Below are 27,935 nucleotides of genomic sequence, written 5' to 3' on the forward strand. Positions count from 1 at the left end.
ATTTCGATCGCTTTAACTTGTAATATATTTGTTATTAGATGGTGAATACGTGTTTTCTTGCGTTCTAAATGTTCGCATTAATTACTGTACGCGTAGGCACGTTTTTTGAGCGTTTATATAGACTAGATATTAAAGAAAATTGGGATCAATCATCGCCGTCAACGCTTTCTCCATCTAACCCCATGTAAAACGACGCATTTTTGGAAATTAATATCTCAGCTTCTGGATGGTCAATAAATCTGAAATAATTCTCACACATGCGGTAGATCCTATACTATCATATATATTTTTTACAAACTAAAATCTAGAGTTGACCAAACTGCTTCAACCTCCTTAAGACGTCTTATGTCCCCGATTTGGAACAATTGGAACATTGTGTTCATTGGGAGTGCTCTGCATTTTCAGAAAAAATATATATCCGTAAAAGAAAGTCGATGGGCTTACTACGTTCTTTTTTATCACACAAAATGTTTTGCTGCATGTTATATGCGTTATAGATATCAGAAAATATAATTAAACAAGAAATAGTGGGAGTTTATAGAATTTACATTTATCGAATATTCTATCGAAAACTCGTAAAATTATCAGAAGAATATATAGGTACTTATAAATAAAAAAAAAATTATTTTGGGATTAAAATTTAAAAAATATTAAATACTAAAATATTTAATTAAATTTAAAATATAATTGTAGATATGAAAAATATTAAAATATGTGTAACCCACCTTGTTCTAACTTTTATCTTATACGTCCGTCCGATTGGACGACTTGTTTATATTACAACCGAGTAGTATAGTAAACCAATCAGCGTGTAGGTCATCATATTTCGGTACACTGATTGGTTCGTGTGTATATATATACATATATATATCACTTGTGGTATAAACAAACTTACCGGGACCTTCCCTTCCCCAGTGCGTTGAACGCGGACCGTTCGATTGTTCGGTTTGGCGAGGAGTAGTGAATGAGATTATGTAACTTTATTTTTTTCCTCAGAGGGCAGAATTTATAGTCGAGGAGTGGCCGTGGAATTATTATATCCACTTACAGATTCTAATTGAATAATACGCGAGGCAATCAGGTCAACTTTATATTACAATGCTGATCGATTTGCACGTATTACTCGAGTGGAGGATATAAATAACGTTTTACCTCATCGCACAGCATTCGGCTGTGAAACCTACAATTAGGATGACATTGTAAATTACTGATTGTAAAAAAAAAGAAATGTAAGCAAATAGCATACAATAATAAATTACATTATCGTTATTGTGTGATTTTTAATATCGCATACGTAAGACACCTTATAAAAACGTATTAAGCTACAAACTAATCAGTTTTGTATCAAAATTGCATGTGCGCTGCGATTTAAACTTGCACAATCATATTATTACAGAATAAGAGTACGATTTAAGGATAGGAAGATATTAGAACGGAGGAAATGTTCGGTCTCGATCTTAGAACAGAGAAAATTGGTTGTAGAAGAAATGAGAATTGAAATTTTGTTAAACAATATTAAAGGACATAAAAAAAAGTTTATATTCTCTCTTTATTTCTTGCATACACGCGCGCGCATATATTCTCTCTCTCTCTCTCTCCATATATTCTCTCTCTCTCTCTCTCTCTCTCTCTCTCTCTCTCTCTCTCTCTCTCTCTCTCTCGCTGTATCTCCCTTATCTTTATTTCATTTGAAGAGTATTATTTGTAATAATTAAAAATTGCTTAGTTTTTACATCAGTACGATACAATTACATTATATACTTTGAAAAAAAAGTTAGTTACGTAAAATATCTTATTGCTATGCCTTTTGTTGCTTTTCCTTGAAATATTCTTGCCTGAAGCTCTCGTTCATGATTTGTCCGATTTTTGTTCTAATCCATACGGGCGGCATTAAAGTGACGAACTTTTGAATACTGTGTGCCCAGTAACCAGTACTGCTGTCCATTTTGCCCAGCGTGGCAATGGCATTTCTTGCATAAGTCGTGGCATCAGGTACAAATATACTTGAAACCTGCGGTTTTCGATCAAATTTATGTACATAAAAATTTTTTCAATAATCGCAAAAAACCGCAAGATTAACCAGAATATAATCCAGACAACACGTGCATATCTTAAAGATGTTTTTATGACTTTTTTTAGACATGCGTGCTGTCTAAAAATACAGCACTATAAAATTAACGTGTTTGACTATATTAACTATAAAATTGATTCGTTAAAAACGAGCTTTAAGAGCTCAAAAATTCTGACTGCTTCAATAATTTAATGGAACTGTGTCATTTAAAATAATATTATTTCAACAATGGTTTCAATACCTGTAGTCTAGAGCTAAACGCGTTCATTTTCGTGTTGACGAAAAGAGGCGACAGGTGCTGAATGGTTATACCGAATCTGGAGTATTCCGCTCTGAGAGCATCGGAGAAGCTCTTCACGTACGCCTTCGTAGCGGCGTATACCGTCATCAACGGCAGCGGCTGAAACTCAGAGCCGGAGGAGACGTTGACAATCGCGCCTTGTTTGCGTTTCTGCATCTGCCCGATAACCAGCCGCGTCATTAACGTGGTGGCGCCCACATTTACGTTGATAATGTCCCACAGTTCCTTCTCGGGCACCTCTCCGACGTACATGGGATACTCGTATTGCTTACCCACGTTGTTCACTTAAATTTAAAACAAAAAATGTTTGATATACCGTTTTACATATTGTATCCAACCGATAAACACCAACTAACAGTAACAGTACGTCAATATTATAATTTTCCACTCAATGTAAGTGTAATATGACACATGTTGTACATAACAGTTACATTGTTAAATAGGAAATTATAATTTTGATGTAATGTTACTGTTAGATGGCTGTTTATACTGCACCCAGAAGCATCATTCAATGATTTTTTATATGTGAAGATACTATAAATTATAATTCATGTCTTAATTTATGTACCCTTGACTTGTATATTATCGTGTTGCGTATTATCTATACTCTTTATTCCACGGGAGAATGACCTCTGCCCATCGAGTAATAAAATGAGGGGAGGGGACATTGAAAGATCGCGACATTAAGAAGCAAGTACATATTAATATATAATAGCATATTTTTAGCTCGATAAACCCGTTTGTCCTGGCATTGCGACAGAACATTATTATATTTATTTTTAGAGAGAAATCTGATGGTGAGAAACTCGAGATCTTGCTCATTTTATTTTTAAATCAAAGATTATTTTTTTATGAAATAAAACATGCATGTAAAAATAACAGAGATTGCATTGATCATTCATAGATTTATCAAACATTCACAGAAGTAAATTGAGATAGAGATTACATATATAATCATTTTCTTAATCTTTGACTCTTCTCTATTTCTTAAGTAATAATTATGATATTTATTTCATATATATAAGCATCTTTTAAAAATACAAGTCCACTTTTATTTTGCTCTTTTTTGTTTCGACATATTTAATGTTTTGTATCTTACCCTGTTTAAAAATATTATTAAACGTTAATGAGCTTGTTTTGTTTTTGAGAAACTAGACATGTGCAATTTTATTATGTAACCATTTTTATAAGCATTGCCTAAGGTCTAAGTTAGAATTGTCAAAAATGGACTTATACAGATTTATATCAAATTTATAATCAGATTTTAATTGAAGTAAACTATTCTTAAATGTAATTTTAAAATAATAATAATAATAATAATATATTAATGTCAAATTATATTTATTTGATACAATAGTATTTTAAATATCATATAGTTAGTAATTTTTGAGAAATATTGAGCTATTATTTATAACATACAACATAGTTTTACTAATTACATAGTATCTTTAATTCAGTTGAATAATATAACTTAAAACCGCTTACACACTTGAGTATTTCTGCTGACAATTTGCTCAAATTTTGTTCAAGGCCATGTGCGGTTTAAAAGAAATTGTTAAAAATAATAAACTTATTTCACACTTTCAAAAGAAATATTTATGCCAGTCCACCACACGTCACTAACTGAAGAGGATTTCAAATTTCAATAGAACCGGTTTGGACATCACAATCAAGTATAATTATTTGTACTATAAGATTATAGTCGCGTGCACAACCGCACTTTCAAACTCGTACTGGCCGCATTGAAATGACCAATAAAATTTAGTCAAATTTCTATTGACTAATTTATCAGAATATTGTAAAGTATTGAACTTGAAAATAAAAAGGACTAAAATTTGTAAAAGTAACTCATTTTTTTCAAAAATTGACTTATATATTATTTGAAAAGAAAAACAGCTCAAATATTGAGCATTAGTAATTTCTACTTTTTTTTGCCATGCAAGGATTATGGGATTGCAGCCACTAATTTATTACAGTAAATAAATAAATAAGTTTAATTACCTAATATGCCGACGGATATATCTTGCAACAGGGGATGGATTTTGGTGAAAGCATTTTCTCCTTCGGCGAAATCTGCCGCGATAACTTTCACCTCAATTTTTGGATTTATGAGCAGTATCTCGTCCTTTGTGCGTTCAAGCTTTTCTAAGTTTCTGCTAATTAGTATTAAATTCATATTTCTTACTGCTAATTCTTTAGCGTAAGCTTTACCGATACCGTCAGTCGAGCCAGTGACAACTAGAATATGTGATATGTAAGCATCTTTTTACATAACTTACTTATATAATATAATTAATAAAAATTTCTATGTAGTTTTGTGAGATAACAATTTCTATGTACTTTTTGAGAGATTTTTTTTTGCCTTTCTTTCATCTCGTAGAAAATGTCTAAAGTGATAAGATAAAATATTATATTAAGGATCAGGAGGTTGTTAATAATTTCAATAATACTTATAAATTAAATACAATCAAAGTTTAAGAGACATAATTTTTTCATGCTTACTCGCCCATTCACCGAACTTTGTTCGCAAATCGATTGTTTTCTTATTGTATATTTGCATAATAATTTCCCATAGCACACGCAGAAATCTTGTGACAGGACCAAGGAGAATCCAAAAAGTAATTAAAATGACTAACATCCAAAATGCTATTGTTAATAGCATTTTCTCTCGTTATTTCGTGCGTAATGTTCTATCGTTACCTACAAATTAGAAGAATATTTCAGTTATTACAGATAAAAATCACAGAAAATAACTTTCTTATTATTTTTATTACAAAAAATTTTGACGTATTCTTGTCAGGCAAGAGATGTTTGTTTATAATTATTTGTTTATAATTTTATAATTATTTCTGTGATAGAAAGGGGAAATATACTGAATTAAAACTCTATTTAATTTTAAATAATATTTCTGGAAGTTTTTGTGATCGTGCGTAAACTTTTGGAAACTTCAAAGTTTTCACGTCAATACGATGTCACAATTTGAGAAAACATTTGCGGGAATCTCAAGGCTTCAACACGTGAAAGTGTATTGCTTAATCGTGACAGATATTTCGGTAACGCAACAAAAGTGCTCATCAGTTGCTTCTTCTTGTGTCTTACCAAAACTGTGTTTCCTCTCTTATCTCTAATATCCACTCTCACTTTTATTTTGTGCGCGTTTTTGATTGCCGGCGCGGTAGAGAGATGTTCTAAGAACGAAAGCCGAAGCAAGACTAAACGTCATCTCGCTCCGGTGATTGTACTGAAGGCCAAGTCGAGAAGTCATGGTACTTTCTCCTTTTGCTGAAATTTCCGTGGCTTTATATACAATTTTTTTTTGTATTTTCAGGTCAAACGAATAATTTCAACTCTTATTGCGCAAATGCTATTGTAAGTGTTATTCCACCGAGTTAGAGGTCGCGATTATCAAGTATTTAACGTTGTCTGTTCTCCGCTGCAGTAAAAGTTATGTCGCGGATGTTCGATTCACTGCTGATATGTGAAAAATCACATAGAAGATAACATTTCAGAAAACATCAGCATATAAATGCTTTCAACAAGACAGTTACGAGATTATAAGAAATAAATTCTCAGTATATATACGTACCTATATATGTATACTGAGAAAAAAATGTTCTGGATTTTAGTAAATATTAGTTTGCATACAACTGTGACTCCATTTACTAAAATAAAGAAAATTTTTCTTTTTATTAGTATATGTGTATTCACTAAGAAAAAATATGCTAATAAAAAGGAAAATTTTTTTTATTTTAATAAATGGAGTTACAGTCGTATGCAAACTAATATTTACTAAAATTCAAAACATTTTTTTATTAGTGTAAGATTTGACATAAGATTTGTTGAAAAGAGACCGGTTTTTCTGATTACATTCTTTTTCTTGATATATCTTATAATTTCTCACTTTTCTAACTTATTCGCTTGTTAAACTATTTAATTGTTTTAGAATACATTTCTGCGTTACATCGCTATACGAGCTGATTTTGTGACTAATTTTACTCGTATTGAAGTTTGTTAAACACAACGCGAATCGGGAGCAATTTTATCTATCCGACATTTATCTGTGATTGCGTATGTGAACATGTTGCTAACCTATGATAAAACTCGTTGACCCTGATTGTAACTTGATATAATCTTTCTTTAAAAAGGTCACTCTTACATAGCATAGCTGATGACCGCATTTCCCGGCCTACAATTCACTCAGCGGGAACCAACGAATAACTGTATTTTGTATTAATAATATATAAAAGCTGTAAAACTTATTTATGTCGATAAGATTTACAAAAGTCTACGAAATTGAAAAACTAAAAAATTTCAATTTTTCATGAATATGTAGATACTAATTTATTTCATATAATGGAAATATAAAAATTTCAAAGCTTTGTTTTTAAACTTCTTAAATTAGTTAAATTAGTTTAAAATAAACAAAGTTAAGTCAATGTAATATATATACAGATTTCAATGTTTCAAAATAAAAATTCATTTTAATGACATATTCTTTTATCAATTTAGACTCGATTTCTTTTTAGATGTTAAGGAAATGACTAATTTATTACTAAACAATAATTAAATTTTAAATTAAAATTCTAGTAAGGTAAACTTCATCTGAGATTATTTAGAAAATTGATTTTAATTTCTCAAAAAGTGCAATTTATTTGTTTAAATCGCTAATAATAAAAGCATTATTAATGTGCTTTGATGTTTTTGGAAGGAAAAATGAACTTCAAATTGGACAAAAATTTTAATCAACTATTAAGCGAATCATCCGCAATTTTTGAACACCATATATAGCAGTTTTCGATATTTTTATCAGAGATAAAATAGATAAATCAGTAACTATTGCAACATAAAAGGAAAAAGAATTTATGGCACAGAGGCTTTCGTGTGAGTTACGTAACGAAAAAATTACGTCATAGCGCATGTGGTCATTTCGTCGAGAAGAGAACCATTTTAAGAAAATCACGTATGTGACATAAAAGTGAAAGTGAAGTATGTAAACTATGCAATGAGATGAAACTGTCGGCGACGATCAGGAAAAGTGCGAAATATGAATAAACACGTAAAACAACGCGAAACATTCGATTCAGCTGTAACGTGTTCACAGCTCAAAGATCAAAGAGATCACGGTCTCCAATTTATCTCGTTCCACTTGGATAAATTTTAAGGCGTACTTACGTTGAATTCCGTTTGCTTATTAAGATTGAGATCGGACATCGGTCATAGGTTTTTTTTTCGTGGTTCGCCGCGAGGACAGGCGGCGGCCCATCAGCTCGCTCGCGCGAGCTCATCAATTATGCATTGGATGATTTGATTTTACATCACGTGATCTTTGGTTTCTACAAATATACGCACACGAGCGGGTTAAGCCTGAAAGTGGGGAAATCCGTGGATACGAACCCGCCGAGTCGGAGGAGGATGGACCGATCCGGGACGACCGAAAAGGGAACGAGAACGAAAGAGCGGAGGCGCGCGCAGCCCGTCTCTTTCACTTCACACACCGACACATCGGTGTTTCGTTTCTGAGAGTCTCTTCCAGGCGACCTAACGCGATCGCCGGCTGTTACGTCGATCGGCTGCTTGACCACTCCGTGTTCTCCTTACGGTGCGCGGTATCCGTCGATGAGTTTCACGTTGTCGCGCGCGCGGCCAGTTCGCCGTGCATCCCGCACGAAGTATCGGGAAAAGTGAAACGGAAGTGTGTTGGACTTTGTGGTCCCGAAGAGAGATTTTTCGAGCCGCGAGACGATCGGACGATTTATCGGGCGCGCCGATAACGCGCCCTTGGGAGGCCAAGGTCTTCATGAAGCTCTGGGGAGAACGTCGGTGCGCTTGACCGCGCGCGCTCCGTGGGATTTGCGGAATTGCGGAGCACGTTAATTGCTCTGATTCTGAACACGCCTTACCTGTCTAATCGGATCACGAAGTAAGTCGCGACTATTGCGGAGACATTGGATTTTTCGCGTTTAATCCTTTCGCGAGCTACTTATAATTCGTGGTCAAAAACGTAAGCATAAATAATTGTAGGATTGAATAATTACGAAGGAGTGGCTATGCGGATCGATCGCGATTAATCGCCGCTCGGTCGAAGTGATCTCGTCACAACGAACTGACTGTGATATCGAAGAAACTTCACGTGTCATTACAGCGAATTTCGCTGACTAACAGTAATGATAAATGGAACACGTCACTCTCGTTGACGATTCGAATATTTATTGACAATTACGGATCTCTAATATGACTTTGCGTGATTGATTTGGGTTAAATGTATCATTAATATGTGGGGACACGACGCTGTCAGCGGGATTTCAATTAAAATTCTTGTCGTATGATATGTGGTACGCGATGCATAGAATTTTGGAGTAGCTAAGTATTCCTTGGAATACTTTTGAATCAAGACAACTTGCGGTGGAATGCAATGCTGGTTTTTGCGTCATCACTTTTTCATATTTCATTAAATCGATTTTTTTTGCCGGTTGTTCTCCATTTCCACATTCGATTCCGCCATACCTGAGTGGAATGTGACATTATGAGCACGTGTTTGACACATACTTCGGAGATATCTATATCAAACAGCAGCGGTTACGCTCTAATATTTTCAGGATGCGTTTAGTTGCGCTTGTTACGTCTTACAGACGATACAATACTACTTTGCTATTTTCGGATTTCACACACACACACACACACACAGTTGTTTGTATTTTACAAAAATGTGAAGAACTTTATCGGATGTTCAATCCAATAATGATTATTATTAAAATAATTTTTGCGACTTTATTCTTAGAAGTACATTTTTATAAAATTAACAATTTTCATTAAAAAATCTATTTATTTTTTTGCCAGAATGTTTGTAACAAGAAACTACAGATTTATATCAGAAAGTACCTGAAAGATAAAAATTATCATCAGTTATTTTGAAAATTGAGAATCTTGCATTTTTATACTATGCATTATTTGATAAATATAATCACGCGTAAAAAAGGAGACATTGTCTGCATTGCACTTGTGCTACGACCGTAACATTGACCTAGAAAGTTACATCGCGGTTTATTGTCCTATTGTCTGTATCAAAGAAAAGAAAATGCGACTAGTAAGTAATAAAAAGAGATACAAAAGAATGAACAAAAGTTGTAAAAAAATAAGAAAAAAAGAATCGATATTTTGCGATGTGAATACCTTAATGGCCTTGATTATATAAATAATTAGTTAAAAACGAAAAGAATTTGCTCGACTTCGATCGTAGATATGTAATAATAATTGTGCTACTTTGTAACGTATCTTATCAACTGTGTAAAAACTGATTGAAGCCGGCTAGAGAAAATTGTTATCAAGAATTAAACGTCGATTCTCGCTAATATTTATTGATTTCTTATTTTAAATAAGTTAAATTTTTTTTTATGTTTGCAATTCAAATCGCTGCAGCCACCCACTTATAGCTAACGATTAGCATATCATTTTTATGTGTTTACTAATTCTGTCCGCAATTTTGTAAAGCCGGAATTGAGAATCTTTCCTAATTTTTTTAGTAAACAAACTCTCTAAATCTGAATCAGTGAATAGTCAGCAGTTAAGTACTATTCACTGATTCAGGTTTAGAGAGAAAATAAATAATTCACGTTTTTTTTAAATTATTGTACATATATAAATAACTATATATCTGTAAATTTTATGTAAATTTCTTTAATTCTTATGCCATTAATATATTCCGAGTTATCGTGTCGTTTTACGGTGCAAAGTTTTTTATCGATATTATTTCACACACGCCTGTCGTGTATAATAAATCGATAATAATCTACTTATAACTGGTTTATTGTCGTATACGATTTATATGTCTGTCTAATCGAAAGTAGCACAAGAGAATATTGCGTTTAGTATACAGAATTATTATTACGATTTTGCAATGGTGTTCCATTGGAATGGAGAACTCCGTAAAAAAAGTGCACCGTTCTTTTTTTGCAGATTCAGAGTTTTTACAGACTGTACCTTGCAAGAGAGCCTAATGCTCGCGGTGGATAAAGGAAAACGATGACAGGATGTCGAGCGTGGAGGATAATTTTACTCGTTGTTATATGGAAAACGACCGCGAACGCAAACACGAACGTCGAGCAAATCTATTCAAATGACGAAAACAAGAAACCGTTCGAGCCGAACAAATATATTTATTCCTGGACAGGGCCAAACGCGTTGGCCAGGTCGGCCTTGGTCGAGAGACAGGAAAGACTGCAATATAATTGCGAGCTTGAAAGTAGCGAGGTTGATATTGACGCGTTAAATCCAGAATCATTCAGAAATATCCTCGTGGATGATTTGCATGAATTGCTCTATTGTTATGTACCAAAGGTATAAAAAACTCGTCGTCTTTTCATCGAGATGATCTAGAATAACGTGTAAAGAATAAATTTTTGCGTTGCACGTTCTAAGCGTTCTTTCATCTTTCAGGTGGCTTGCACAAATTGGAAGCGCGTATTAATGATCGCGACCGGAAAATGGCCCGGTAACGATCCTTTAGAAATACCGGCCGATCAAGCTCATTCCCCCGGCACTTTTCAGCGATTGAACAATTACACTCTGCCCGAGATAGAGAAGAAATTGGCGACGTACGACAAGCTAATCGTCGTGCGACATCCTCTGGAGAGGCTTTTATCGGCCTATCGGAATAAATTGGAGACCAAACACGAGAAAAGTGCGAAATATTTCCAGACTCGCTTCGGCAAAAAAATCGTCAAGGTGAGGAACGAGTCTTTCTAAATATAGTACAATGCAAATATATAGTTCTATACTACGTATTGCTTTGTGATTCTTTAATTTTAATTTTGATCGCGTATTTGATTTATCAATATATTTACGGATTAATTTATGACTTCGCGCTATGATCTCATCTTAGATATGATAGTTCAAATCAAAGCAGGCAGAATGTCAATAAACGACTGTTTTGATGCTTCTTCTTTCTATCGAGTCAGTTTAGTTATATGGATGAGCCATGCGCGTCTATATAGAAAGAGAATATTTATTTACTTAGACATTATAGACTTAAATTCTTGTTTCTTTTCAGTAAAATTGCATCAAATTTAAAAGTACCGTATAATTGAGCACTTCTCGGAATATGATTACGATTATATAATTCTGTCCCACTTTTATCGCGTTAACCGTTAACGATAAGTTCCGTATGCAAATCGAGATGAATAGCTCAACGTTGAAAAAAAACACCAAGCCACACAAGTAGCGAGACTTTAACTACGCGACATTTTTGCAGAAATACAGACCGAACGCGACCGAGGAGTCTTTGAGGAATGGCGACGACGTGACGTTTCACGAATTCGTCGATTTCATCACCGACGACACCGAGAATGGAACTCGGAATGAACATTGGAGACCGATATACGATCTTTGCCAACCGTGCATAGTTAATTACAATCTCGTAAGCAAGTACGAGAGTTTGGTCGAAGACGCCACGGAAGTTCTCGAACGGATAGGTGTCACATCCGTGAAGTAAGTACAGTGCACTTGTGACGATATTTGCAATAACAAGATGACAATTTTAATACACGAAAAGAACTGTTTTGCTAAAAATGTAGCTAGATACAGATCTGAAAATATAATTTTGTTGTACCATAAAAATTATTATAGTAGGTCGCTAAAGTATGATGATATGCCGTAAAAAATTTTGACATTTTAGCAATCAGTTTGAGTGTTCTACATAATTATTTTGATGTTGCAACAAAATAATTTTCAGATCTGTATCTGGCTAAATTTTTAGACACTTCAGCAAAATCGTTCTTTCCGTTTATAGACATCTAGAATTCTCTCTAGATATATTCGCGAAACACCTTGTTAAATATAATTATGCAGTTTTCCAGCTAGACCTTCAAGCAGCGAGCCAACGTCGAGAAAACTGGATAGATATTACTCTACTCTAAGCTACAAGCAGCTTCGCAAGCTGGCAGATCTGTACAAATTAGATTTAAGGCTGTTCGACTACTCGTTGGAGGATGTGTTGGGATTTTCCTTGGCTTAAGGTGCTCGTTAATATCAACAGAAGCAAATGCACAAGTAAACTGTCATATCACTAAAGTCTATGCAATATGACAAAACAGGCCAGTTCACGCGTTAGGATGAATAATTATTGTTAGTATTTTGTAAAATGCAATAATACAGAAAAGACTGAGGTTTTCTGAAACCTCAGAGTCGAATAGTAAACTTTTTCAGTTATTTATTGAAGATTTTATTTTGTATAGACCAAGCCTCGCATTACCTCGTGTTATGTACTGTATAGAATTAAAAAAAAATCAAAATTATACTCATATGAAAAAAACGTGTACACTACATGGCATACATTGTTTTGATAAAGAAATCAAAATTAAAAGATGCAAAATAAATATTTTAAAATGTACATACAAAGATATATTACAAATGTAAAATGTACATGATTAAAATGTAAATTGTTTCATAAATTGCGGAATATGAATTGTACGTATGTTGAATCTCTCTTCTCATTTCTTTTACGTACGAAAAGTTACACATATTAAATTACTTATTTAAATTATTACTACATGTTTAATTACGCAACAATAATCATCATATTTTACGATTCATACACATGCTCGCAGATACGCCTTAGAACTATTTATTTTTAAAGTTATGGCGTTTTAAATGTATAGCGGCGGAGTTCGGTGCCAAGAATTTAAGGATAGTCAAGCAAATAAAAGAACTCGTTTTTGCTTGTGCCAAGAAAGAATCAATGTCAATTTCTTACTCAAAGCCGAGTTTCGTAAAAGCCATATAAAAAATGTGTACGCCGCGACTTTTGTATATCGGTACGGAATTTGTAGAACGCGAAATATTGTATCCTAGAATAATCTTTATTTATATGCGCACCTTGTGTACCGTGTCGCGAGTTTAATCCGTAATAAAAGTTTCGCTTTCCTATTTTCGTAACGTAAGTTGTGTCATATCGTGTCCAAAGTTATTGCTTTGAACGCAGCCATATTTGCGTGCCTATGTATAGATAGTATTATATGCAAGGATGTCTTCATCGCATATCTCAGAAACGATTTCATAAAGATCATGCAGAAACTAATATGCAGTTACCAACCAATTAATTATATAGATAAAATTGTGCATGGCATTGCGAACAACATGCGAACATTATGTACATTATGTATCCAACAATAAAATTGTAATTAAGACTTTTATAAAATTAGTAATTAGTGCTATTAATTACCCAACTAAGTAATCATCTCGGTTAATTAAATTAAATCGATTATTATTACAATTAAACCGATTCAATAAATTAGAAAATTAAAGAATCGATTAAGCCTTTGGATGCTGATACGTTCCATAAGGTTATATTTAAATTCGATTTTGATGGAGAGTCTAATTCATAAATTAGAAGACTAGTAGTGCCCGGGATGTGTTTTTAACGAGAAAGACGCGTTATATAACGACCGAGAGCTGGAGTTCGGGGATGTCCGTACATTGTTCATCATGAGATATTGATGTTCGGCTAAACGAGTTAAATTTAGACGAGAGCCCGAAAATGATGGACGGCCTTCTATATTGGCACACATCAGCTAAGGAGTGAAATCTTAATCGCGCGCAACAGTTCTGGCAGTACACCCGAACGGATTTCAGAATAACACGAAGCATCTTGCAGCTCTCCTATAATCACGGCGCGCTTAATGGACCGCGCTGTTGCATATTGATTTCGTAACGTATCTTGAACCTGCCAATACCTATAGACGGTGTCTCGACGGTTATCTGGAACCGATCTGACGGCGTTTTTGTCAGGAAGTTACGCCTAACACATCCACAATGCCTTAATATAACTCGAGGTAGCGAGAAACTCGTTGCTCTCCAAGCAACATCAGCCGATGGTGGGATCTCGACTTCTGCCAATCCTGGAGCAGAAGGTGCTTCGCGGGAAGGTGCGACACGGTACACGCCGAGTGGCTACGGGTGGGGATGGTGATGCGGTTCCTGGAGGAATTTCGGGATCGCGCAAGGCGGCCCGAGCGCGCGAATCCTGCACCGCGTGATCCAGTCTACGATCGCACATAGGGCGGCGAGGAACGCATTCCTGGATCCGAGTGATCTTGAAGATAGAAAGCTCTCAAAGTGTTCTCATGTAATAACATTTACAATCGGAAATAGAGTACAACCGGCTATTGTAACGACAAATTTCGTAATTATAGCTCGTGATTATCCAATCATTCGTGAGTATATCGTTATTTATTCAAAGGAAGATCGATCGGAACGACTTTAATAAAAATATTCTAATGTTATATACCGTTTTATATAAAATAAATTTGAAAAAGATGATCGATTGATTCTTTATCTATGATAATCTAATTTATCGGATAATGAGTGTATTTTTAGTGAATAATATAATTTGTATGTCGTAACACACAGAGCTGTCCATATCGGTGAAAACATGCCACAAGCGGCCCACGAGACGACGAATCTTCTAATGACGTATTTCATCCTTATTCTTCTATTAATCTCGCTTTGGGTGTTATACTCAGGGTTGTTTTTTTAAGCACGACAGACATTCCTCACCATGGTGAGTTGCGTCTATTAATGAATGTGTTTAAGTCCCGATTTTCATTTGCGTACTCGCGTCGAGCGTCCCGAGTATTTTCCATATATTAATTTTGATATTATTGATAAAATTGCATAAAATAAAAGCTTTTCACTATTTTAATTAAAATTGTCTAAACGTATTCGTACCTTTTATAATATTAAGGTTATATGAGAGAAGTTACAGAGTAAGACTATGGGGTTAAGAAGGTATTGTGTGTTAAATTAGTCATTGAAATCTCCGAACAGTAAGCGGAATTTGATTATTTATTTTGCTTTGCTTTAATCCTATATATCTTATGATGTTGTATTGTTTTTTATGTTGTTTTATCAATAATAAATCACTCGATTAAACGATCAACAATATATAAACTCAAATTACATTTAATAATATTTCAAATATGAAACATCGTATATTTTAGGGCTGAACAACAGAGAAAATACGTGTCAAAAGGCGGATGCGTTCAGAGGATCCAAAATCGTCACCAACGTCACGGACACCTCGTTCGAAGCTCTCACCAGTTCTCATTTATTATATTTTCTACAATCTGGGCGCCTGGAGACATGTTCTACGCAAATCATCCTTGACTGTTTTCGTGACCGATTTCGGCGATGAGAATTATTCAAAAATATATTTACCGAGCAATAGGAAGAATTTCAAAAGTTTATTCCCCCATTGTGTCTCGCTTTAATTTCTTGCCACTTTGTCGTGGGAATCGGCTATCGATTTTACACTAATTACATCTTCTTAGATAATTAGCTATGAATACATTATCTACAGTTATAATTCGCATCGTTATTGAATTGTGCTCATCTGGGAAGTGACCGAAATAAATATATCAGTTTGTTTCACGTACGTTCGTATATCTCGGCTCTTGTTTACCTTTACACAGTTGCGGTATTAAAAATGTATTATAAAAAGTTTCTTTAAAAATTTGTTGTAGTATATAATTTCGATGCACGACGCGCTACAAACGATAAAATAAATCTCTTCGTATGGAAAGCCGGCTACAGTAGTTTTATTTCGCTGTTACTTTCTGCCTCTCCGAAAATAACTCGTCATTATTTGATTATTATCGAGGTATGCGCAAAGCAGACTGATTGAAAAAGAAAGACGCAATTACGAAAAAATGCGAATTTTATTACGAGAGATGCAAATAGAGAGAACTTTGTAGAGATGTGGACGACACTCATGCCCGCGTTATGTGTGGGCGTTTCTCCAAAAATAGTCGGCGCTTCCAGCTCTCGAAGTTCGACCGTACGTTCCGCGTAGAACTAAATCGGTATTTTCGACAGCGTACGCAAAAATAGACGACATGATTAGTACACATTTCAATGTTGGGCCGCAATTAGGGCTGAGTTAGCGAAAAGCTTTCAAACATTATGTAAGGCGGAGAGTTTCCTGAGACCGTATGGCACAAGTATATCGAATTACTCGCTTGTTGTATTCGAGCACTTCTCAATACTGACTTTTATGATATTAAATATCCACTTTTTCCGTATACGCAAAGTATCCGTTCTTCTCATCTTTTCTTGCTCTATAATTACTAATATAAATACCAAGTTTGCTCGCCTCTGACAGATCACGTGTTTTTTGTAAATTTATTTTATTTTGAAAAATCTGTTATCTTCGTACTTGACCGTATCCCGTTATATTTCCATGTGGCTATTTCAAATGTTCCTTATATTATTGCCAACATTAACGGGACAGGTGCGTGCAGGTGCGGATGACGAAATGCACAAATTAAACGAGATACACGAGTACGAAAATTAAGTGCGTGTCAAGTTACATAACCGATTGAACGACACCCTGAAGAAGGGCCAGAAGTCGCAACATAACTTGTGTGGGTCATTTGTTACACGATTTCGTTCTGAAGATCGCCCGCGCGCGGTAGCATAGGACACTCGTCGTATAGTAAACATTTTCACGGGCGTGGACTTAAATGTTACGGCAGCGCTCCAGTAACCGCTCGAAATAGATCTAATCGCTCCAGATACGTAGTTGCTCGACGTGGCATCCGCACACCCGGTGTCCCGAAAGATGCCGGTGTAGCAATGCCAACAAGTATCCCATTTAATCAATCCTCCTAATGCGATCGGACATCCAATTATATTGTTAAAAATTTACAATCTTAATTACACAAATATTGTTTAATATATTGCAAACAATCGCTGTTTAATATATCGGCGTGAAACTTCTGATCGACGATTATTTTGATTTCTTGGACTTGGTACGAAAAAATAATCCTACAAAGTAAAAAATCTCGATGGCACTTATGAAGCTGCATCCCAAGAAAAGACTAAATATGCCACCCAGCGATGCTGAAAAGTTTTCCTTTTAATTAAGACATTAAAAGATTAGTATGGAAGTGGAAACGATCATTTACCTAGCAAATATAATTCGTCAGCAACCGGGATTGTATCCATTTCTATAAATGTCTCGGATCTCATAAATACTTTTAAAACAGACTGAGCTTTTGAAAGATTTCGGCTGAAATAAAACAAAAATATATGTATGGGAATGCAATATATTTTTTAAAAATAATGTTTTAAGGTTCCTGGGGTCTTTCCCGACATCTCGTGAGATGTGACGTCAGAAGCGAGAAACGTTGAGATTTGACACGTTGAGAATTCTTGCATGGCATTTCCAAATAAAAAGGTATTTGCATAAAATAACACTTCAGATCACTTCAGCACACTTTGGAAATACTCCGAGTTCAGGTTAGATCTACCCCTTTCCCTTGACGCAGTTAATAAACAGCCGTAAAATTAATGTAATACGAAACCTAGTCATGCGCCTGCGCATAAGCCTGCATCGTTTCACATTCGTTTTACGGATGTTTAATAACTGTTAAAGGAAAGGGATGCAACTCGGAGTATTTTTAAAATGTGCTCAAGTGATCTGTAGTGATATTTTAAGCAAATATCTTTTTATTTGGAAATACCACGCAAAAATTTCCAATGTGTCATTTCTCGCTTCTGACGTCACAGTCCAACATGGCCGCGACGAGTACCCAGGAGCCTTAAGAGATATGTGATTTGGGTTGTTTTATTATTACTTACTACATCGGGGAATTGAAATAGTGATCACCATTTAAAACAAGCATGGAAGTTCGTAGCTCGTATATTACGTTCCAGCATGGAGTTAAACATTCACACGTGAAATTTTCTGTAAAAACATTTTGAATGACCCGTATATTGTTAGCGTTCCTGTAAAGACACTCGAAATCTTCCCAGTCACAAATCTACAAGTATTAGTATATTAATTTATAGAATATGCTATGATTTTATTATAAAATTTTCATCATTTTATTATAAAACTTTAAAGTTACTCTTAAAGAATATTTATGAGCTATAGGCGTGTAGTAATGTGGCACACAACCACAGGCTTGGAGAACAGCCTCTATAGAGCAGCTGATAAAGCAGTTGGAATATTGATATACAGGAAAATACTTCAGTTCAGTTTTCTTGTCTGCGCATTTTGGAACCCATTTACCGATAGAATTTCGTTTATAATACCCAGACAGTTTTTTCTTGACAGACGGAATTATGGAGATCTAGATTGCGCCAAAGTAATCAGATATTATGCGAAATACTTAGGAAATGTTTGACTAAACATTTTTTTTAATAATATTACTTAAAAGAATATAATTGTATTTTTGTACCTAAGAAGTAAAAAATCGTACCTCCAGTTTTTGTCAAAATGGAGTTAATACATTTTTCAATATAACAGGAGTTTAAATTATATAATGGTAATGCGTCTTATGTCTATTAATTATTATTAGTTCCCAAGATACACAATGTTCAGAAAAAAGTCATATTAAAAATCTTTACAGTGCCTAATTTTTAAACAGGGTACAGCGTGTTATTGGCAGTTGTACTATTAAACATGTCAGTTAACTTTTATTTTATATGTAAAAAAAATATATTATTTTCCTATTTAAAACTTTAAATCTTGTTTTATCTAAATTCATAATAACGGAGATATGATTTTTGACCTCTAAGGTACAGATTTATATATGAAAATACATGATCACCTGTAATTCTTGCTCTGTTTGCAGAATTTGTCTAGTAGCTATAGTGGTGACATATTCCAGAGGATGATGAGGGAACATCTATCGCACAGAAAAAAAATCAGATATATACAATACGCATTTGAAGAAATGTGAGAGGCAAATGTCTCCCACTGACATTCATGAATATAATTTTCTTTTTTAATACAGGAAACATAAAATTACTCGAAGAACGTTAAATTATTTAGAAACGTTAATATTACATCTGTCAATTTTGTACCACAAGACCGACGGAATTTGTTGAATATTTGACGTATTTTTCTTCCGTGTCATCCCCATCCTCGACCAAAAAATCTCGATTTAAAATAACCTTAAGACCGGATCTTGCTCCGTAGAAAGGAGTTGTGAGAAGATCGTCGAAATCTGCAGTGATCTTACTTTAATTGAAACAAAGTCAAGACGTGAGACAATTGTGTAATAATAATAATTTATATGTAATGAAATAAATATAATTACCTGCCATTTTTTATGTAATCTTCGAGAAGATAATTGAAGGAACAACATATACCTGCGAAAGTGTAAGATACTTTGAACAGTTCGCTGCAATCTTTCTCATCGTCGTTCCAACTACAAAAATCGAATATGTCTTCGCAAGGTCGCAAAGCTCTTACTAAATCTACCAGCGTCATATTATTTGTCTTTAACAGTAATTTCAACTCGTCCACATGCGTCTTACCACCAGGAGCATTCTCATTCGCAAATGCGGGTCCATATCTAAGAGAAATTTCGTACTCTTTATTATTATTAAATATAAATCTTAAATATTAGTTGCTTGTTTGCAGAATTGCATAATTGCATTTGTTTACTTTTACACATTACGTGCACTGTAATAAAAAATACATGTACCTAACTAGGAATCTCGCTGTGTTGTTAGTCATATTGTGCGGTATATGCAAACTTTCGAATACTTTTCTGCGTCTTGCAGCCTTCGGTGGTATTAATGGACAAATAGTCAGAGCTGGGAAGGGGGCCCTAAATATTGGCGTGTGAAACGACCGAATAATGCTGCGGGTTGGATTAGTGCTGTAACGCACCCAGAATTTATGAAGCATCAAAGCTAAGACTAAAAGAACGATGTCACATTTGACAAATTTCAACGTATATCGAGCACTACAGCTAATTAATAATTAACTCTTTGGCCATGTCATTATAGTGGCTTTATTTTAAACGATCTTTTGCGACAAAACGCTATAAATTATAGCATGGTTCTTTTCTTATCGCTCAATGTCTTATCGCTATCAAACAGAATATCCTCATTTTCTTTGATCTGCATTTGTTTCATCGAGCTGTGCATACAGCGGTACAGCTCCGTGATCAACTCAATCATAGCCAAAGGGTTAAAAATGCAAATATGTATTATATCTGTGTATGACACGGAAAGAACGGTTTTGCTGAAGTATCTATAAAATATTTAGTTAGATACAGATCTAAAAATTATTTTGTTGCACCATCAAAATAATTATAGTAGGTCGCTGAAGTATGATAATAATGCTATAAAAAATATTTTGACATTTTAGCAATCAGTTTGAGTGTTCTACATAATTATTTTGATGGTACAACAAAATTATTTTCAGATCTGTAGGTATCTAGTTAAATTTTTAGATATTTCGCAGCAAAACCGTTCTTTCCGTGTATACATTCGTTATACCTACACACAAAACTGCAAATCATAATTAAAGTCCAGAAGATCTTTCCGATAATGCTGGATTTTATTTGCAATTTACTGAAGTACTGCATGCCATGCACCGAACTGATAGGCAGATATTCTCGCAAGAGTTGTAGAGCAGTCACTTTTTTACTCTTTACCACCGACCGATTGTACAATTTGATATTAGCATGGTCGAATAATTCTTTTCTCATCCTTTTCGAGGCTTCTACATGATTCACTGTAATCTTCTTCACTCTATGTCGCCTATGCTGTGAAGTATCTAACATCGTGACGTAGACCAAAATCCACGGTTTTGTCAATGCTTCTTTGACGTTCACTGCTTACAGAATATTTCACACACAGAACTATTCTCTTGATAATGCTTCTTCTACGGTGTGCTGCTTTATACTGTTGTTTGATCAGAATCACGTTGATTTTATCGCTTTGCGTAGAAAGTTGCTGTGTTGCTGCGATAAAGCAAACCTAGCGTGTCAAGGCTGATACTTTAAATAATTTATTACATTTTGCAAAATTAATGAAATATGATGGCAAATCTGATAATCGTGATAAATGCAGTACTTTAAACAGATTTATTTTCCGACGACCGCGATTAAAAGTATAAATTGATTCTATTATGTATTTAAAAAATACAGCTCAGCAATATACGTATGGCGACGTAATATCTTATGACTCTCAACAGTTTTAAGAGAAACAGATAAGTTGAGCATTAAAATGTACACTTAAAATTTCAACTGTTCAACCTTTATTTACAGAATCTCATGAAAACAACAAAAAGGAATATCTAGCTTAGAGCACGTACAAATAAATAAGTAACACGCAACGAAATATAAAAAGTTATACCTATGTACAGAATGGAAATTTAATTATTATCAACATATCGTGATCACGGTTGTTCTATACCACAAAGTGAGTTCTTCTATTTAGCGCGGTGCCATGGTGAACTTGTGAGCTTAAAATATTTGTGACTATTCAAGGGGCATCGTCACACTAACTGTCAAAAATCTTGAAACAGAGCTAGTTGGTCCGGCGGCAAGGGTGGTTGGGAACGCCAGTCGGTTTCGGGATAATCGTCGAAGCAGCTTGCGTCGCCCGGCGTTTTCACTCGTGGCCTTATCGGGGGTGTCAAGGCTCTTTGCGGCACCTGTGGACATTCATCGATCGTTTAACCGCCGCTGCGCTTCCGACATATCACGAAACGTAAAGGCACGCATACAGTGATTACACTTATTAAATACTAATTTTTTTCGCTTCCGTCATTTTTTTTTATCTCGCTTGCGCATCATACATCACGCGAAATTAAGTAGACTGATATGATCAAATTACCAAGGGCCATTCGACCAGCTTAAACCATCGATGCCTCTTGACGTCCTCGGCGCCCTGCCTCATGTTTCCCAATCTCTTGGTACGGTCGGCGATCAATAATTTCTTGATCAGATCCTTCGCGATGGGATCCATGTGCTTCGGCCATTCTATCCTACCGCTCAGGATCTTCTCGTAGATCCCGAAAGGGTTGTCGTCGAAGAACGGCGGATATCCCGCCAGCATCTCGTAAATTAAAACGCCTAACGCCCACCAGTCTACGGCTTTATTGTGTCCTTTGCTTTGAATTATTTCCGGCGCCAAGTATTCTGGCGTACCACACAAAGTCCATGTTCTAAAAATGCACGTGTTAATTATAGCCACGGTTTCACAATGTTTATTATGACATGCCGTAACAGGTGAAGTTCAGCCGTAACATATGCTAATTGTGTGACATTGCAGATCTTGCTTTATAACAGATGATTTTTATCAATGCAATTTTAACTTACAGAAATTAGTAAGTAAAAAACAAAAAATTACATTAGATTACAGAACATTTTATTATGTAAACTTGTTAATTTTACTCTTACACGCTTACTAGAGATAATTTTTTTACCGTTTTATTAACAAGCAAACTTCAATTTATTTATTTTCAATCTTCGTCAATTCATATCCTATTTTTAAGTTATTCTCGTTCTGAGTGACTCACCTATCCGTAAGTTTCTTGGAAAAACCGAAATCGGTGATTTTGAGGTGGCCCTGACTATCGAGGAGAAGATTCTCTGGCTTGAGGTCTCTGTAAACTATATGCTTGCTGTGCAGATAATCCAGGGCGCAAACTATTTCGGCCGCGTAGAAACAACTCGTGGGTCCGGCGAATCTTCCGGCCGCCCTCAGGTAGGAGAAGAGCTCTCCGCCGGCGACAAACTCCAGCAGCATGTACACCCTGGCCTCGTCCCTGCCGCTCCACAGCCTGAAAAAAGCAGCCCCATAATCTTAATCCTAGTCACACTTATTTTCGAGCCCTTAATTCGCCACACTCTGGTCCGTGAGACCGCTCGACTTTGTCGCATTGTCATTTTCATTCTAATTAATATTTTTTAGCTTGTACTGTAGAAATTGGAAGTACAGACTCTGAATAAGATGTTTATGATAATTATTAGGTCAAGAAAATGATTTGAATTAAAATTATAAACTTATTATAAGGAAACTAGAAAATTATGTTATTACGTGAAAATTAGAAAACTGAAAAACGTTCAACGGTCCACTGGACCGGAGTGTAGCGAGCTAGAGTTAAGATGTTATAAACCAATCGCAGAGCCGTATTAGCATCTTAAGACGTTACTTAAGACGGTCTTGAAATAAGAAACGGTCTATGAATATAGTCCGGGGTCATAGTTTGAAAAGAAGGTGACAAGCTGAGCTGTTACGCGAGCGCAGATCTCGATTTCGCAGCGCTGACTGAAAAAGCGTTCCTCTCGCGAGTGGATCGATTTCTCTCGCCTTTATCCAGCTATTAATCGCGACGTGGCGCAAGTCGTAACGGCGTTTGCATGTATCTGCTTAGACTTGGCCGCGCTTTTTACCGTATCGTCTTCACGAGAATCTTTTCCTTGACCGACAAACGCAACACTTTCTTCATTCCCTTCATTACATCGCGCGTTCGAGCAAGCACGCTTGAAGTAGTTAGGGAGTAATTGCCAACCATTCTCAAGCAATGTTTTCCATTCAATAATAGACGTATAATACTTACATGTTGACAATGAAAGGATGCTTAACTTCCTTCAGAATTGTGACTTCATTGCGCAAGTGCTCGACTTGCTTCAGTCTGATCACGTCCACCATGGAGAGAATTTTTAGGGCGAGAGGTGTTTCATGATGCCTGCAGAGAACCACCCTGCCAAAAGTGCCTGTGCCTAAAAATTGTATTTAAATATTTAAATTAGATATTTATTGGGGTTTATAATACAAGCGCGACTTTAAAGATAGGAGAGACCGGGGCTAGAAGTCACACGGGTAAGTTGTCACAAAGCTTATATCTCATTTAATAGATTAAGTGAAATATTCTTCTCTATAGTGTAAGTTGCTCCTATCGTGTTAGTCGGGTGTACGAAATAGCTCGTTTTGAAAACATCGCATGTGATACTAACGAGCACTTTTTAAAAATTGGCGGTCGTGGGTAAATTGTCCTTACCTCTATTTTTATTGTTCCGTTGGTTTTTGGAATTATTAGTCGTAATTTCCTTTTAGTCATATAAGAAATATTATAGTTTTAGATAATTTTTCTTGTATTTAGTTAACCGTCATTGCAACATAGTTTATAAATATGACTTCTTTGTTAAAAATGACCGTTCAGGGTCTAAGTTGTCTCAAATGAGATGGGATTCAAAGTTTATGAGAATTATTATTCTTTTATTTACTCAAAGTTATGAAAGTATTACAAAGTTTATAAGAATTATTATTCTTTTATTTACTCTAAGTTTATGAGAATTATATTACAAAATTTATGAAAATGATTAATTTTTTGTTTAATTCATGCTGCAATATATATTATCAAGTTAAATTTACCAAAAACTGGCACTAACTTTAATAAAATATTAAACTAGGAACTATTTGTCGTATGTTTCTTCTACATGATAGATACATGACAATCAATCCAGAGTCATATGACAACCAACCCTGGGTATGGGGTAAATTGTCACATTTGCACGATTTTACTTAGAATTAAATAACTTTTTTGTGTATAAATATACAAATCAAATTTTTTTTTTCTTACACCTAAAGGATGTAACTACATTATAAAGTAGTATACAATATTATAAAATATTGCTAACATTTTTTTAAAATCAGTATTTGAAAAGTGTGACAATTAGCCCCGGTCTCCCCTATCCGTAAATTAGAATTTATAATTATTTTATATCATAATAATTTCCTCCTTCCAATATTATGAGAGTCAATCTTATTAAATTGAATAAGTTTCGCATTTTACGAGACATTCCGATGATACTGGGTGGGTCTTCGATCCGTTGATATTACGATCAAAGTTCAATGCAACACGACTTCACGAATAACAAGTACGTTTGTGAGCAAAATGTGCCATCTATTGAACCATTGAAGTGACCGTTAATTACCAACGCTTTCGACGTTCTTTTGATGTGATATGCATTGCGCGGCGCGGTCTATTTAATGCACTTTCCCACGAATGCAGGTGACTCGGTTGTTCTGGTTAACGTACCGTGACCAATTAGCGCGCATGCAATGAGCCTTGGCCAAATTAAACAGCGAAATTGGCCGTCACGTTGCAGCGGCCACCGCGCGCGAGATTGTTTATGCGCGCGTGCATTTGTGTCGAAAGTGTATCTCGCGAGACGAAATTGGCCGCGTGATAGGCCCCTTAGCCAGGGGCGGCCGGGCGGCATGATACATGCGCGTCGTCTACAGACGCCGCCGCGACGGTGAGGAGACCACTGGCCAACGATGACTTGGAACAGGTGTCAACGGTAAAACGACGAAGCGCTTCCGGTGATGGCGTGGACGCTTTAAATACTCGCGCGCGACGGACGCGAATTTAGGTGAAGCGTCGTCGCGCGGCAGTCTCGAGCGAAGAAATTGTCCAAGCGACACCGAAATCCAGAAGCTGGGTCTTAAAAATTTTTTTTCTCTACTGACGGCGATATAGCTCGAACGCATCTGGGGCTAAAATTACGAAAAGAGGAAAAAGAGAGTCTCACCGGCCGAGCACCTGCAATTTTCCGAACCATTCTCTCACATAATTCTGACTTTAACGAGCAGTTAAATATATATACCGCATATCCTCTTACTCTCTGGTGTCCCACTTTGAAAACGACAAATTTGATTTCTTCTCGCTCGTTATTTTTTCTTAAATCCCGTGTGATCCGAAATATTATATTTTTATTATTGCGAACTGAGTTTCTACTTTCTATTTGTTCTTGCACAAATATACATACGACGTTCACAAATTTATATCTCTGAATTTAACAACTTTCTAACAGTACTTTTATGCATCGTTAATGTAAGAAATTTCTCTAATTGTAATTTTATATAAGTATTTATAATTTGATAAATATATACCAATATTTTAAAAGATATTAATCACGCTATCGAGTTTAATTTCCATTTTTTTTACATCGTGCCAGTTATAAACAAAATTCTCAGAAATTTTCTGAAAAATGAATGTAAAATAACTCTTTCATAGAATTCAAAAATTGCGTATTGTATCGATTTAGTCTTTACTATTTACTTATGCCAACCACAAATATTAGCTATAGATAAAATTTTAATAAAAATAAAATTGTAGGGAGAGAGACAGAGAGCTCAGTGTAAAATAGAGTAATCCCAATCGGTTTTTCGGCTAGGATAATATTTCGTGCTTACCGATGGTCTTGATGATTTCCAAATCGTCGATGTCATATCGTGGCGGATCCTCCTGCGATCCCTCGTCGTCAGACGTGGTGTCCCCCGACATCGTTTACGGAGCACTGTCGAGCCGAGCGTCGTCAGAGAAAGTTTCTGATTTATTTCTCCCAGGCACCTCGACACGTGGAAAGAAGAAAGGAAGCCCTGGTTCAACGATCCACACACCGCGATATTCTTAGACCACGTACCGACGACTACCCGTGCTCATATCTGCTGTGCGTGACTTCAACTTGTAGCTTGTAAACTCGTAGCTTCCCAGAAACGACTCTTCGTCGGTCTCCGATATAAAGATCGCGAGTCTAAATGTGTAAAGATCACCCGGTGCACGCTGATCGCGTTCGAAGACGATAGCAGGCGTTTCCGCGAATTCCCCTTCAATTGGAAAACACTTTGCGATTGGTATTGTCTCCAGGAAGTGTTCTCATAACTACTGCTCGAAAGCGAGCCGAACGAATGTCCGCGTCAACGACTCTCCTTTCTTGCGGCTCTCGCTCGGAGCGGTGAAAATGTGCGCGTCGATTTCACAAGTGTCATTTAACTGGCGGCAAGTGCGCGTCGCGGTTTCGCTCGGGCATTCGAATGTATAGAAAACGAGTTTGCTTTCCGCGTTTCCACCGCGGCCGCAACGCGTCGAGCGGCTCTATCAACGAATTTTATCGGCTCGGTTCTCCCGTGCTCCGATTAAATATCATTGCAAAAAGAAAAAGTGCAGTCGCGAACGCGTCACGCGAGCGTTGCCGCGATTTCCGCTCGGAGGGATATACCCCGCGCGCGAGTGGTATTTGCAATCGGTAGCGTTCCGCCCGTTCACTTCGTATGCCCAGCTACGTGTTTTGCAACTTCGTTAACTAAGCTGTCATCCTTGGTTCTAATTTCAACGCGTCTGTCTTACGGTATAATTCCAATTTCTTTTCAATTCTATTCGATATTCAGGAGTAGCACATTATTTAAACTCTGATACGCGGCAGCTGAGCGACGCACGTGAGTGATTGCTTATTAAACCGCACGCTTCCCAGAAACGAGCGTCGGGCCGCACTAACACCAATGCGATCTCTGACAGCAAGCGCCTCGGTCAGCGGAGCACATCGCAGCAGCAGAATTGTATCGTATCATTTCCCCGATATTCATCGAACCGTTCGATCGGACGGAACTCGAAACGCTGCTGGCTGGAGGATGATTACCGCGTCATCCCTGGACCCTGCGCAGCGCGCAGTTCGGATGCCAAGCAGAACTAAACTGGTCACCGAGGGGTCTGAAAAGGCTGTCTATCCTTCTGTTGCCCCCTCCCTTGCCTCGGACCCCCCATTCGCGCCCACTCGCGCTTACTCTTACTGAGCATCATCGGTCTGTACCATCTAGCCGGCGAGATTTATAGGAACCGCACGATCGATCCTCGAGGAGGATATCGGCGCGAGATACGCATGACGCTGCGGCCCACCAGCGGAAAGCCGTGGCCCGATAAAAGCGGGCACAAAAATACGAATCGTTTGTTCTAAATTAAAACTTTCGGTTTCG

At 36.2% G+C, this 27,935-nt stretch overlaps 4 protein-coding genes across 7 annotated transcripts; 1 reads left to right on the top strand and 3 right to left on the bottom strand.

Moving 5' to 3' along the window:
• Positions 1 to 1,531: 1,531 nt before the first annotated feature.
• On the bottom strand, positions 1,532 to 8,461 carry LOC139811007 (inactive hydroxysteroid dehydrogenase-like protein 1). Of its 4 annotated transcripts, XM_071774998.1 has the most exons (7): positions 7,767 to 7,908; positions 7,545 to 7,705; positions 5,472 to 5,654; positions 4,875 to 5,072; positions 4,374 to 4,610; positions 2,313 to 2,656; positions 1,532 to 2,011 (listed from the first exon to the last, which is right to left on the bottom strand). In XM_071774998.1, exons 4-7 carry the CDS (start codon positions 5,032 to 5,034, stop codon positions 1,799 to 1,801), a joined length of 954 nt encoding a protein of 317 aa, XP_071631099.1. In that variant the 5' UTR covers positions 5,035 to 5,072; positions 5,472 to 5,654; positions 7,545 to 7,705; positions 7,767 to 7,908; the 3' UTR covers positions 1,532 to 1,798. The 4 variants fall into 4 exon arrangements, with proteins under 4 accessions (XP_071631099.1, XP_071631100.1, XP_071631102.1 ...); XM_071774999.1 differs by lacking the exon at positions 5,472 to 5,654; XM_071775001.1 differs by lacking the exons at positions 5,472 to 5,654; positions 7,545 to 7,705; positions 7,767 to 7,908 and adding an exon at positions 8,273 to 8,461.
• Positions 8,151 to 15,794, top strand: LOC139811005 (carbohydrate sulfotransferase 11). The gene is made up of 7 exons (XM_071774996.1): positions 8,151 to 8,292; positions 10,326 to 10,706; positions 10,806 to 11,093; positions 11,620 to 11,855; positions 12,216 to 14,578; positions 14,775 to 14,925; positions 15,365 to 15,794. The coding sequence occupies exons 2-5, from the start codon at positions 10,392 to 10,394 to the stop codon at positions 12,379 to 12,381; spliced, it is 1,005 nt and encodes a 334-aa protein (XP_071631097.1). The 5' UTR covers positions 8,151 to 8,292; positions 10,326 to 10,391; the 3' UTR covers positions 12,382 to 14,578; positions 14,775 to 14,925; positions 15,365 to 15,794.
• A 1,243-nt stretch (positions 15,795 to 17,037) lies between these two features.
• On the bottom strand, positions 17,038 to 21,268 carry LOC139811004 (sodium channel protein Nach). Its single transcript, XM_071774995.1, has 9 exons — positions 20,668 to 21,268; positions 19,862 to 20,078; positions 19,472 to 19,729; positions 19,236 to 19,392; positions 18,980 to 19,057; positions 18,275 to 18,499; positions 18,006 to 18,187; positions 17,330 to 17,433; positions 17,038 to 17,264 (listed from the first exon to the last, which is right to left on the bottom strand). Exons 1-9 carry the CDS (start codon positions 20,948 to 20,950, stop codon positions 17,152 to 17,154), a joined length of 1,617 nt encoding a protein of 538 aa, XP_071631096.1. The 5' UTR covers positions 20,951 to 21,268; the 3' UTR covers positions 17,038 to 17,151.
• A 141-nt stretch (positions 21,269 to 21,409) lies between these two features.
• Pka-c3 (Protein kinase, cAMP-dependent, catalytic subunit 3) lies at positions 21,410 to 27,742 on the bottom strand. Its single transcript, XM_071774997.1, has 5 exons — positions 26,379 to 27,742; positions 23,737 to 23,899; positions 22,693 to 22,956; positions 22,008 to 22,338; positions 21,410 to 21,825 (listed from the first exon to the last, which is right to left on the bottom strand). The coding sequence occupies exons 1-5, from the start codon at positions 26,467 to 26,469 to the stop codon at positions 21,679 to 21,681; spliced, it is 996 nt and encodes a 331-aa protein (XP_071631098.1). The 5' UTR covers positions 26,470 to 27,742; the 3' UTR covers positions 21,410 to 21,678.
• Positions 27,743 to 27,935: the final 193 nt, after the last annotated feature.

Source organism: Temnothorax longispinosus, chromosome 4, assembly GCF_030848805.1.
Source record: "Temnothorax longispinosus isolate EJ_2023e chromosome 4, Tlon_JGU_v1, whole genome shotgun sequence".
NCBI classification, from domain to species: Eukaryota; Metazoa; Arthropoda; class Insecta; order Hymenoptera; family Formicidae; genus Temnothorax; species Temnothorax longispinosus.